The sequence below is a fragment of the Pithys albifrons genome, chromosome 3, assembly GCF_047495875.1.
Source record: "Pithys albifrons albifrons isolate INPA30051 chromosome 3, PitAlb_v1, whole genome shotgun sequence".
NCBI classification, from domain to species: domain Eukaryota; kingdom Metazoa; phylum Chordata; class Aves; order Passeriformes; family Thamnophilidae; genus Pithys; species Pithys albifrons.
The window spans coordinates 21,246,721-21,260,842 of NC_092460.1; the positions used below are offsets into that span (position 1 = coordinate 21,246,721).

Sequence of the window (14,122 nt, forward strand, 5' to 3'; positions counted from 1 at the left end):
AACATCTCCACAGAAGTAACACACATTTCTCATTTATTTTATCACCATCATTACCCACATATTTGTGACTACATAAAAAAAGAAATCACATGAGACACTTCCAGCTGTGGTCACGTGGAGTGAGCTGAGATTCAAACACAGACTCTTGGATAACCTCCCCTCAGGGCAGGGGAGGCCACTTGATTAGCTCAGGACTAGACCAGACTAGTCCCCAGTGCTTCAAAGGAAAGCTCCCGAGTAATAATTGCTGACTGTTTAATCCATCCATCTGTGGTTTACAGTCTCTCTTACCACTCTGAATTTAAACAATGATTGAGCTCTCAAAACAATCTTTTCTGCACCAGTGCCACAGAGACTTGTGCTGATTTTGCAAGTAATTAAAGTTTCTAAGTCAGTTTCTTAGCCATTACTTACCCTTAAAAATATGCAGTCTCAATAGGAAAACAAAAAAAAGTCACAGCTACCTTGAGGTAGTAAGTTAAGCAACCTATGGGAAAGTAAAAGCCATCACTTCATGAGAGAAAACACAAGACTATAAACTTTATCATTAGTCTCTCTGTGCAATTCAGTGTTTTGCTACGATCCCACACGCTCAGAAGTTAAGGTGGAAAATGTGATAAAAAGGGAAATTATACCACAAATATTTTGCAGCAAGAAAATCTGCATTGGGAGTGAGGCAGAAAAAGTACATCCAAGGATCTCTGTGCTTGGCCTAAACAGGTTCCTCTGCTTTTTAAAGCAGCAGTTCTGGGATTGAGGGAACTGACGTGCAGCACCCACAGCACCAGCATTGCTGAACACACAGCCACGTGTCTGTAAATCACCTTTCAGCTCAAGAATCTTCCTTTGTGTTTGTTACACAATACAAGCTGTGATGCACCCTGCACACCTTCACTCACCTCCTTCAGCTCCTGGGCAACAGAATTAAGGCGCTCATTTTCAGACTGTGTGTTGGCAAGGACGTTTCTGATCTGCTTCAGTTCTGTCTGCAACTCCATAACCTTCTTCATGTAGTATTCTTCTTTGGTAGCTGATTCTTGAATCAAGGTCTCCTCTCTGCTCTCTCCATCTGCTGCTACCTTCTTGTGGTTGGTATGGGCCTGTCCAAAAGCCTAGGACAGTCAGAGAACACAGCTTTCATTAGGAAACCTAGAAGTTTGCATAAGTAACTTCAGTTTTAAAAAGCTGTAAATATTTAGCCTCATATATTTCTTTGATGCAAAGGAATGTAACCTTTTCCTGCACTGTCCTCCTCTGGGATCAGACCTCCAAATGCTATTACAGTGGCCAACACCAGGCTCTTGAAAATAAACCGCAGCACCTGAACAGGTGATTTGTGATGCACAGAATGCTTGCATAGAACCTCACACAAACCCTTGAGGGAGGGAGCAACAATAATGCCCTGACTTGTGTATGCATGGCCAGACTTCGCAAATAAAGATTTAGGCAGGGCTCTCCCCACGTGCCCTTCCAGCCTGCGCAGGGGATTGTTCAGGTGAGGCTAAGCCTGCACAGAACTGGCCCCACCGTTTCAGTCCTGAGGTCCATCTGCCATGGCCGAGCCAGCTTGGACAGTGACAGGGAAGTCCTCGGGACTGTCACAGCCCCCGGTACTGACCAGGCTGACCCTGCTGAGCATCCGAGATCTGACAGGATGGGATGGCAGGGAGGGACTGAACTGCCAGGCGACGGTCCCCACTGAGACCTGAACTCAGGACCTTGGGATTCAGAGTCCAGAGTGCTCTCCATTACACCACAGGACCGCCCCTGCCCTGACTTGAGTGTGCTGTTAAAACATGACCAGTTTCAACCAGATGACTGAGAGATGACCAGACACGGTCAGACATGCATGTTGTCTCTCTGGGGTCAGACTCCGTTCTGCAAAGGCAGGATGCCCAGCCTGTGGCTCTCCCTGGGCTGGCAGCACATTACCCGCCCTGGCACAGCTCCCTGCAGCTGCCCAGGGATTACCCTCTCCCGCCGGCGGTGCCGGGTCAGCGTCGCAGCCAGGCTGAGCCACGGGGTCACGCTGGCTGAAGTAGGTCAGTGGACGCTGCCCCAGCCTGCTCCGAGATGCCATCCCTGCAGCCTGCCAGCAAAGGCACTCAGAGGCAGCTCACAGCACAGCCTGGCTCTGTCCAGACCTGACATTTGGGATTTTTGCCGCCTCCTGCTTCTTTTCTGGGGTTTTTGTTTTGCTTGAAACACGTCCAGGTGATGGTCCCCACTGCAGTGCTGGCCCCACAGAGACCCCCGGGGCTGGAAAGGAGCCTTGGCAGGTGCTGTAGAGCAGAGCTGACCACTGTCAGCAGTTGTGTTTGTAACACACTGCCTGGCAGATGGGCCAAAGTCAATGAGATTAAAAATGCTGTCTTTGAAGTGCTGCACATGTATGTGCCACAATCCAAGCCAAGGTGTATCTGGAGCTTTCAGATGCCACAGAATTTTTGGGGATGTCCATGTGGCAGGTTTCCATAGCCAACATTAGTATGAGGCCAGGTCAAGGGCAGAGCTGCACCTCAGAGTCCTTGCCTAGTCATGCATTTTCAATTGATCATCTTTTGCCAGCTCTTCAGAAATAGATACTGTCAGTGCAGAAAAAAATCTGCTTGGAAGAGAAATAGATTTCAGTGTTTTATTAGTATATTAGAGCAGGCACATTAATAGCACAGAAACCACTGACTATGCTAGGGCTGAAAGAGCTGATCAAATATGATCTGCCTATGATTAAAGACACCCAGACATTGCTTCTATCAGACCAAAGTCCTATCAGACTCAATTTTATTTTGGATAAGCAAATATCCATTGAAGAAATTCTAGCCAGATTCACCAAGATGACCCAAGGGAAATAAAAAGCAACATATTTCAGACAGAAAGTAAAGCACCATCTGTGCAAGTCCTTGTCAAATGAGTTTCAACAAAGCAGCTTAAAAGCCTAATACCCAGGATCTCCATAAATGTTAAAGGGATAACAAAAATCATGCCAGCTTCTCAAATACACTTATCTTTTTTTCCGTAACAAATTAAGATCCACCCTTTGCAGACCACCCAGTCTCTGGCACAGAGGAAGGGGCTCTGGGCATCTCTTTGTCCAGTGAAGTGGCACCATTTGCTTGGCTGCAGGATGCCAACAAACACATAGAAGCTCAGCACACTCAGAGCTACAGTTGATCAGCCAGACCACAGAGCTCAGGCATGATTCCATCGAGGAGCTCAGTAATGCCACTAAGGGGAGGATTCTTGACAATAATTACTAATTTGCTCTTAAAACTTCTGATGCAGAGGATAGGCCTCAGGTGTATTTAACAACTGAAAAGAGAATGTCATAATTTTGCCCAAGTCACAACTGGCAGGGAGTATTTAAACATAGAAATTGCCATAGTGAATGAGACTTGGTGCTTTTTTTAATCCAATATCTTGTCTTCTACAGAGGCTAATGCCAGATGCTCCAGAGAAAGGTGCAAGAAACCACTTAATCTCCCAGAGCTGGAGATGGCCTTAAGCCTTGATGCAGAATGCATAATGTAAATTTGGAAGAGCTATTAACATTGAGCTACCCATGTAAAATATACCTTTATTTTTCATAGGTTTAGGCATTTTTGGCTTCAATAAATCCTACAACAATAAATTCTCTATTTAAAATTCTATTAATACACGATAGGTTTTCGTCAGTTTACAAGTTTCCCATAAAAGAGAACAGAAAGGCTTGAAAGTATGCTGTTAATTCCATGGTCAATCATTTACAGTTTTTCAGCCTTCCATCACAACCCTCTACACCCTGGAGACAGCAAAGTGAATCACAGAATTGACTGGGTTGGAAAAGACCTCTGAGATCATCAAGTCCAACCCTTGGTCCAACTCCAGTCCCTTTACCAGATCATGGCACTCAGTGCCACGGCCAAGCTCAGGTGAAAAACCTCCAGGGATGGTTAATCCACCCCCTCTCTGGGCAGCCCATTCCAATGCCTGAGCACTCTCTCTGCAAAGAATTTTTTTCTGATCTCCAACTTCAATTTCCCCTGGCAGAGCTTGAGCCCGTGCCCCCTTGTCCTATTGCTGAGTGCTTCGGAGCTCATTAAGTTATCACCACTTTTATGCATGAGAAGTTTTTCCATTCCCTAAGACAGTGAGACTCCCTTTTCAGAAACAGCCTTTTATTATGGCTTTTCCCAGCTAGCCCAGCCAAGGGAACTGCAGATTCAGCTCACACACACCAACTGTGGAAACCAGCCCATGGTCATCCCCACCAAAGGATGCTGCTGTTCTCTCTGAGCTCCAGTTATTTCTGCACAGCAAGGCTGTTATTTGCTCTCAGCCAGCAGGCTTGGGAAGAGGCAGCAGAGACCCTGCCATTAACTGGATGGTATTGCTGTCTGGAGGATGGAAACTGTGAGTGAATGGGCTCTGACACACACAGAACACAAGGAACACCCTTATGAGCCACAGCCATCAGGACAGGCAGCCTGGAACAATTCCATCTGTGTGCATTTATAAGGGAACACTTAAACAGCACCTCCATTCTAGCCAAGCTTTGTTATCTCTCATGTATTACCTAGAAATGAACTGCTACATCACTGATACAAAGCCGTTTTCATAATTGCAACAGACTCTGTCAAACAGGAAACCAACCTTTTAACAAAATTGTGCAAAACTACAGGGCAATGCAACTACCTGCCATGGCTACAGCCCAGACCTGTTTTGAATAAAGCTATTGAAAGGAAAACTGACTTTTTACTGCTATGCATGAAACCGCTAAGCCTTCGCACATCCCTGAGCTCAGCATCTACCCCTCCACTTTTGCTTTAAAATTATCTAAAACACAGAAATGGAAGTCAAAGTTACTCTGCTCTCCCTTCTCTTCCAAAACCTCTATTTCCATCTACCAGGGAAGCAAACTGCTCACAGTGATATTGGAATGATATGCTTTAGAATCATAGAATCAATTGGGTTGGAAAAGACCTCTGAGATCATCAAGTCCAACCCTTGGTCTAACTCCAGTCCCTTTACCAGATCATGGCACTCAGTGCCACGGCCAAGCTCAGTTGAAAAAACCTCCAGGGATGGGGAATCCACCCCCTCTCTGGGCAGCCCATTCCAATGCCTGAGCACTCTCTCTACAAAGAATTTTTTTCTGATCTCCAACTTCAATTTCCCCTGGCAGAGCTTGAGCCCGTGCCCCCTTGTCCTATTGCTGGGTGCCTGGGAGAAGAGACCAACCCTCACCTTTAGAGTATCTTCACAAAATAAACATTTCTGACATGAGGGCTGCAAAGCACCACCTTCTGCTGAACAGCTGCCCCAAGGAAATTACAAGACACTATTATTAAGGGACTATCAAAGTTCTTATCTTCCAGTTTTCCCAAGGTCAAGGCAAAAGCATTTATGAAACAAAATGCTGCCCAGGTATCTGCTCAGGTATGTCTGTAGGTACACTAGAAAGCATTTTGGTGGGCAAAGGTACAACTGGCTCTCATCTGTCTCTTCAGAAAGCTGCATGGGAGACACACTGAAAGCCCTCTTGCTCATAACCTGCTGCCAAAGCTGCAGATCAACTGAAACCCTGACAGGTTCCCCCTTGTCAAGCTGCCACCTCGTACCAGTTACACAGTCCATGTGGTCCTTCTCCTCTCCTCCCCCAAATACACTAAGGAATGCTGCCCAAGAGCTAATTAAAACATCCACGGGTAATTTATCACAATGAGATGATAAAGGTTCACCAAAATTAGTACCATTAACCAAAACACTATTTAAATCAACTCTTGTCTTTGCACCATTACTTATATCAGCAGACTCACAGCACGTAGAAAACACTGTGCTATCACAGCCCAGAAAACCTCACTGCTAAAAATCAAAGTGATTTTTACAAATATAATCTTCAGCCAATGAAGTCTTAAAATAAATCTCAAGACTTCAAAACTCAAAATTACGAATGGAAAAATCTGGACAGCAAATGGATGAGTCAGACTCATGCAAAACCTGCAATGTTATATAAAATAAGAAGCCCAGTTCACTTCAAATGAAACCCTGGATCAAACTGCATTTAAACTGGATTTAAAGTACTGATTTCCAAAGGACAGATAATAAAAGATGAAGCTTCCTATAGGTTGGATGATTACACAGATTCATCTGAAATTATCTCAGTCATCTTACAGATGCATAGATAGTTTTTTGCATGAAACCCAGCACACTGAAGGAGGCTTCCATATAAAGTTCCAGACTTGGAGAAGAAAGTTTTCCCAATTCTGTGAAGTTTAGCAAACTTTCTAAGGTATTAGGTTCTTCTTAATAAGATAGTTAAGATTTTAAACCTAACCTTTTGAAAGAAGTTGTTCAGCTGTTCACTGATCACATGAAATGTGAGGAATCTTTGGAACACGCTTCTTGGAGAGCTCCAAATGCTTCTTTCAGAACAGCCACTGACACAGAGGATGCAAAGATTGATCTCAGCCCTGCTCAAAAGCCAGACTAGGCCTTGGGGTAGTTCAGAACAGCACGGACTGATTTGACTCCAAAGCAGGTCCCAAAAATCATGAAATTCACTCAACATATGATGGTTATGCTTCTGTATTTACTGGGACTTCCTGAACTAGACTGCTAAAAACAAGAACACCACAAAGTACTGGGATGCTATCAAAAAACAAGAAAAAAGCAATGCTGGGAACAGCTTTTTCTGGGCCAACCCTGTAGGATCTCAAACCCTCTGCAAGATCTGGTGTTCCTAAAGGCCTGCTGAGAGCTGGCACGAGTCCAGGTGCTGCACAGGGATGATTAGAGGCTCTGGAACCTGCCTGGCACTGCCTCCTGGGCACTGCCTTCAGTCTGTACCTGTCTCCTTACACACACTGAACCACAGCAAGGGTGGAAGGGCAAAAAAAGGAGCCTCAGAGCTACTTAAAGCAGATGAAGAAACAAGGAAAGTCACAACCCCCCTGCCTGAGATGGTACAGAGGAACAAATAGCAGAAATAAGATCTCCGTCAGTCAAAATGACAGAGAGGTTCTTGTGCCATGGAGGAACACATTCAAGAAAACAGAAAACAATACCAATATTTCACTGAAGCAGTTTTACATGTTGCTTACAAATTGATTTGCACGTCAGTCTGTGGCAGTGCCCATCCAGAGCTACAGCTGCCTGGCCCAAGGGGTTCACTAACACTGACTGCAGTAGGGGACGTGTGGGTGGTGTCACTGCCTGCAGCTCCTTAGGGACCCACAGACGTGGAGGAAAGAGTACATTCAGACTCTGCCCATAACGCTGGGAGAGGAGGACAGACATCTGCTCTACAGCAGCAATGCTCCAAGCTGGGCAGAAACAACACAGAAGCAGCCAACAGGAATACGAGACTGTGCCAAGACTCCAGCACTGTTCCCAAGTTATCTTGGATAGGAAAATCCTGAAAGCATCAAACCCAAAGCCTTCACATGCTGATTGAGATCAGGGACCCAGAAGGAGTCACACAAACAAAATCACCAGAACTGCTGGTGACATAACAAACACCAGCCTCTTAGGATTCATTACCATTATTCAAAGTGCTGGATAATTGGATGTCTTTGTTTCTAGTACAAGTTCATGTTAAGGACAGCTCCCTGTCCAACCATTCAGATGCCGGGGGGTCCCACTCATACGCCCCAGACTGTCACTGTTGTGACAGAAGCCCCTTCGCAGTGGCAGCTTCAGTGACATGACAGGGACCACACCTGACTCTCTGCTGTGACAAACAGTTTCTCAGCAAAGTCCTTAAATGAACGCACTAGGCTTGGACAGGAAGTCTAAAGCTGCAGTGAGACACAAGTATTTTCATGTGCTCCCCTAAACATCCTAATCCTTTGAGCGTGACCTAATCCTTCTCTCCCACTGACTCAGCCCTGCTTGGCTCCCAGTCCCTCCAGCTGGGGGACCAGGATTGCTGACACCATCGGCGTGGTGGGGCATGGAGGGGCACAAACCAGGGCCAGCAGATGTTCATCCCTCCTCTCCTGACAGCTCAGCCGCCCCACTGAGACTGAAGTCCTGGACACCAGCAAGGCCACTGAGCTCAGTCACCCTGCTCCTAAATCACCCCCTCAACTTCCTTTGGAGCATTGCTTCATCTCTCAGACCTCACTGCTGCCAGACAGCAGCACCAGGAAAGCTGCAGCCCAAACACAATGGGCATTTTGTGCCATTATATTGCTAGGACAAAGTGCTGATGCATTAAGAGACTGAAATTTGAGAGGAAAAAGAAAATAAAACCTCTCAAAATCAAACTAGAGTTTTTGATACCACAAGACAAGGTTCAGATGACTTCAGAGTCTTGTGTTGCTTGAGTTAATACCATGCAGGCTCCTACATGTTCTCAGAGATCTGAGGTCAGCATGGCAGAGGAGAAACTGGCTGCAGAGTTCCCTTGCTCCAAGACACCAGCAGGGATGCTCTGGCAATGCCAGGAGGGACAGGATGGCAGCAGTGTGGTCTAGCCCTGATGTTCCCTGATGCTAAGCCAGACACAAGATTTAACAAGCCTTCAGGTTCAGCAGACAGAAATGCAAATGCCTTGTAAGATCACAATATACTGCTCACAAAGACATTCCACTGATGGGATTTTTTTAAAATGGTAAAAACACACTGGAGGCAATATTTAGAATATATTGCTTCAGTATCCTGGTGCTTGGATGAAAAGATCTGATGATAAAAGTATAATTTAGCTTGTCAGCTTTAGTTAGCCAGACACTTAAACTGCATTAACTTGCACTGGAGGGCTAAATGCACTTGTGCCTTAATCAATAGCTAAGCAACAACTCCATATACTGTTACAAGAGCCAGTAGCCAGATGTTGGCCATACTGGACACCGCTGGGAAGTGGCTGTAGCCTCCTTTCCTCAGTCAATACTCCTTCAATATGAGCCATCAGAAAAAAAAAAGCTGAGGGATAAAACACAGTCTGAATCAACCCAGTGGAAATGGCTCAGAGCAACGCACAGGCACTTTAAAATCACCAGCACCTGACTTCTTTGTTGCAAGGCATGAGTGCTCCATTTCCATTGCTTTTGTGATGTGGTAAGTAGGATCCTCTCCCAGGTGTGACCCAAGGGATTACCGAAGCTGAGAGCTTGGCTTCAGGTGTGGAAATTGCTGAAGCAGCTAAGAAGCAGTTTGTTTCCAGAGGGACTTTATGAGAAAAGGTGTTAACCTGACAGCTCCTGAGTCTGAGGCACACACAAGACCCAGCATGAGGAGCAGCCACAGCATTAGTTTCTCTCTATTCCCTCTCCACACCCTCCTGTACCTGCCCTTGCAGGTCCTGGCTCGGGTGTGACAGAGCTACTCCTCTGCCCACTCCCTCCTCGGCAAGGCCAGCAGCTCAGAGCTCTGCTTCTCTGGCACTCCCCCACCAGTCTCTGCCATTCAGACTGCTTTCTTCATCTCAAAGTTGTCATACATGGACACCTGCCCATGGCAACACCATCCCTTTGTTTCATAAAGGCCATGCACCAAACATGAAGTAGCAATTATTTCTGGATGCTCTTGACCGATGCTGAAATTTCTTAGGCTGCCCCAGCCCATCACCCCATTGTGGAGTTAAAATTTGAGGTAGCTCCTTAGTATACAGAAAAAACATGATAAGGAAGTGAAAAGGTTGATCTCTCTCATTTAAAGTATCTGACATGTCCTCCCACAAAATGACCCCACAGGCGTCACAAAAAGCAACACTTTTGCTCATGCAGAAAGAGAAACATAAGTATCAGCTATTTTAAACTACCCCTTGATTCCCCACATCCTGCTTAACTGCACTTTCACACCAGTAGGGATGAGAGAACCGGGGAATATGTTAAAGCCTGTCCCCTGCCCCACCATTCCCTTGAGGGGGACACAAGGGCAGGCTGGCAAGGGAACCATGTCCAAGTACCCCTGGGAGCAGCCACCCATTCCTTTGCCCCGGTGGCAAGGGCAGTCCTGCAGACTGCCCGTGGCCTGCCCTGCTCTGCAGACAGACTGAGCTGCAGGTGGGTCTGGCCATCCTGCACCATCATCTGTCACAATGAGGTCACACACTGCCAGCCAGGAGCTCTGTGCTGTCATGGAGAGTGAGATCAAAAAATTGGTCACTGATTTGTCACATGGTACTGATCCACATGTGACACACGCTGGGTGTTGTGCTATATGAAACAGAGCCGTGAGTAATAACACACACTTCAAGATACAGTGTTTGGATTCCATGCAAGGAGCATTAAGCACAGGGAATTAAAAATTGACAGCTCAAATGAAGAAATTGATGTTGCAGACTTTAGTGCCTCGGGTCTGCTTTCTGAGTAAGGATCTGCATGATGGGCTCTTGCACCAAACTGCAGAAGGGTCCCACTCACCGTAATCCACATACAAAACACCAGCTAAGAATTTACTTGTACCCCTTGGAATGGGCTGCTCTCAGGAGATGCTGGACCGAGGGAAGTCACAAGCAACTTGCTGAGGCTTTATAAGTTACCTGTAACTGTTTATGCTCTTTCCAATCCTGGAAATTCACCTCTCACAGAAAGGAGTTGCAGCCCATTTTTTACGAAGGAAACTGAGGCAGAAAGAGGTTTAAGGCCTTACCTCAATCAACATGAGAGAAGGAATAAACAAAAAGCCTGCAGAATTTCCTGACCAGGCAACCTTCAGCTTTGTTAGTCTGCCTCTTCACAAGCAAATCCCTCCATCAGGAACTGATTCCTGCTTGCACACTGTGCTGCACTGCAGTGTCTCACCATCCTGCCTGTGCCAGGGCACCACAGTGCTGAACAGAGTGATGTGCAAGCAGGTGAGGAGAAAAGGCTGGTCAACAATGTGACAACACCAGCTTGCATAAAACCAGATCACCAATTCATATCTTACCCCAAATTAGCACAGGTATGAAGAGCTACATTAGAAAGGGAGAGTGGGACAAAAGGAATAGAGAAAAAAAATCATCCTACACTGGTCATGCAGTCTTTTCTTAGCTGGGTCTGGTGCAGATACAGCTTCATCAATCCTACATAAAAAGAGCAGAATTTTCCTGTCCTCATCCCAAATTCTTCTCTCCCAAAGATTAAAGTTAATATGACAGGGGAACAAACAACAAACTAAACCATCCTTACTCACAAACTGCTTCCTAATATTAAATGCAGAATATAATTTTTTGCAATTGCTTCCCTTCAGACAGTCTCTACTAAGTAAGAAAGTTAAGTATTAACAGCTATAAATCTCCAGAGACTGTTTTTATTCCCAGCTCTTCAGTAAATTTCCTGTATGACTCTTTGGACAGCCATTCCATTGCTTTTGGCTTCAGCTTCCTGACCCACAGTAGGGAAACGAGAGTCCCAACCCCTGTAGAGTACAGAATAGTAGTAAATCCACAAAAAAAAAATAAAAAAGGTCAGCAACACAATAACAAGTTTTGCTTTTATACTTCATCTTTTTTTCTCTCCCATTGTGTGAAGAAGCAGGTGAAATCAACCTAAGCACTAGTCTAAAAATGTACTTCTCTAGAGAAGAGATTTATCCAGCCGATACAGAAGGAAGGACAAACCTCACTGTGGTAACACTGCAGCACTTTTATGCTCTGCAGCAGTTTTCAAAGGAAATCCCTGCATTGGTATTTCTTCATCAAACTTTGTCATAAGCTCAATTTGCCAGGAAGGACACTTACTTTTGGACCCCATAATGAATGTGAGAAGGTTTTGCACACTCTTGACCTGCACCCTGAGCCATGACTAGCAGTTCCCATCACACAGCTGGCAAGGGCCACCTCTTCAGCAGTGTAATCCACAGAAGGAGCACATTTACATCATTATATCCAGAGTCAGATGACTGAACAAAAAGCAATTATACAAGAGAGCATTTTTTTCATTTCAATTGGATCTTCTGCCCTGCAAAGCAGCACCACAATGCTCACGAGAACCAACCCATATTCACCAGCAGTAATTCCTCAGGCAATTACCTCAATAACCAATTTTCTGAGATTAAAAGGTAATCTTCAAAAGTATATGAGGGGTTTGAAAAACAATGAAAACAGGATCAATCCAACACCATAAAGTATGCTGGCAGCAAACTCTGCAAGTCCTGCCCAACCACAAATGCCCCAGAGTCAGAACGGCTCATCCCAGCAGGCCCTAATTAAGCACTGTCACTTGGAAGTGAGAGGCAGGCCATCACTGGAGGATTGCCTACAGCCTACACACCCAAGTGGGCATGTTTTTCTTTTTTAACTTTTCCATAAAGGAATTATGAGTGAAAATAGGACATCATTGTCCCTTGTGCTCATTTCTTCTCAAGTGAAGCCTCCCTTGCCTGTGCATGTCCTCCAGCAGCGTTAACCCAGCCAGGAAGTGCATTTCTCCCCATTTTCCAGGCTGTGCATCCAGCCACACGTGATGCTGAAATGTCAAGCAGAGAGGGGCAGTCTTTAATAAATGCCACACTGCCCTTTTCTCTACAGTGAAACACTGCTATATGATGCTAATTGTGCTCAACAGATGAAGCAGCATGAGGCATTAACCCTTGCCTTCACTCACCCAGTGATGTGTAAGGGCTGCTTCAGCCCTTGTTATCACAGTCACATGAATGTGGCTACTGCACCACCACAAGCAGAGAGGAATGTGCATATGTTCCTTCAAGAGGCACCTCAGGAAGAAGAGGAATTAGTTTCAAACTTACTGACTGGAAAAGCTGGCATAAATACGGGAGAAAGGCAATATAGAAGAGCCTGTCAGAAAAGAAGCCCTTGCCTTTTTCTATCAAGTCTGAAAAGAAGTGATGTCCATGTGCATGTGTGGACCAGGAGGGCAGCACCACGCACATACCATCACCAGAGGAAACACACACAGCGGTGCCTGCTCATGGTTCAGGAGCACTCTATTAGATCCGTTTCTCCTTCTTCTCTCCTGAAAATCAAGAAAGATTTGCAGGAACTTCCCCCTTTAGAAGGTTATCATTAGCTACTCCTGCAGTAAAAAAGTGGTTTATCCATCAAAAATTAAACAGAACCCAACCACCCAAATAAGAAAATGTGCCATTAATCAGGATGTCCTTTTTTTTCCTAAGTAAGGATGAAACTCATGAGATCAAACACCAAACAAGGCATTTTATTTTCAGTAGTTCTTTACAAAAACTCAAGAGAGAGAGGTTCAAGCCTTCCTTCCCTTCACAAGGCTCTGCACTGATTGGCAGAGATCAGCACACATCCTACACTCCTTCAGCTGCAGGCACTGAACTGTGATCAGGGTGCACCCGCTCCCTTTGGTGTCAGTGAGCAAAGCCAGCCCTGTCAGGACTCATTACTGTCCCCTCTGACTTCCAAGGGCAGGTCCTGGAGAGCTTGAAGTGAAAAGCCAAAGGACACTGGTCACAAGGTATTTCATTCATGGCTGCTCCCTCCTGCCCTGAGGGACAGTGGGCACCGCCTGCCCCTGAAGGTGTGAATGCCAGTTTTGTGTAACAGCTCAAGCTACAAATCAGCGAATACACATGAATCCTCCGCAAATGTGGCCTCTGGCACTCACCAGCACATGTGACTACTGATGTGAAAAATACATTGGGTTGGAAAAGACCTCCGAGATCATCAAGTCCAACCCTTGGTCCAACTCCAGTCCCTTTTCCAGATCATGGCACTCAGTGCCACGGCCAATCTCACTTTAAAAACCTCCAGGGATGGTGAATCCACCCCCTCTCTGGGCAGCCCATTCCAATGCCTGAGCACTCTCTCTGCAAAGAATTGTTTTCTGATATCCAACATTTGTGACAGTGTGGGGCATTCCCTCACCCCCAGTGTCCTGTGCTGGACACAGTGGGCAGGATGGTGCCCCATGGCCACCTCAGAGCCTGCTGCTGCCTTCACCATCAGCCACCTTCCTGGGAAAGACACATGGCCACCAGTCACCCTCACAGCCTGCCTTGGAGTAAGTGCTGAGCACCAGCTACTCCAGCTATTCTCAGCGACTGCAATGGGCACTCAGCCAAGGCTCAGGGGGTCTTTTTTTCTTTTTTTTCTAAGAAAAATGACTGTAACTGTAGCAGGGAAGGAAAATGAAAAGGCTCCAAGTTCATTCTACTGAGCTTAAATTAGAGAGGAATGGGGGTTTTGGTGAGCATCCATTTGTGCTTTCTTATAAATAAAGAGAAGGAGCAT

The 14,122-nt window shown here is 45.8% G+C and overlaps 1 protein-coding gene across 2 annotated transcripts in view; it reads right to left on the reverse strand.

Moving 5' to 3' along the window:
• Positions 1 to 14,122, reverse strand: part of BICD2 (BICD cargo adaptor 2) — an 81,883-nt gene that overhangs the window by 41,780 nt on the left and 25,981 nt on the right. For both annotated transcript variants that reach the window (XM_071550936.1, XM_071550937.1), the window contains exon 2: positions 900 to 1,112. In XM_071550936.1, the coding sequence (XP_071407037.1) occupies positions 900 to 1,112 (213 nt within the window). The remainder of the gene's footprint in view (positions 1 to 899; positions 1,113 to 14,122) is intronic.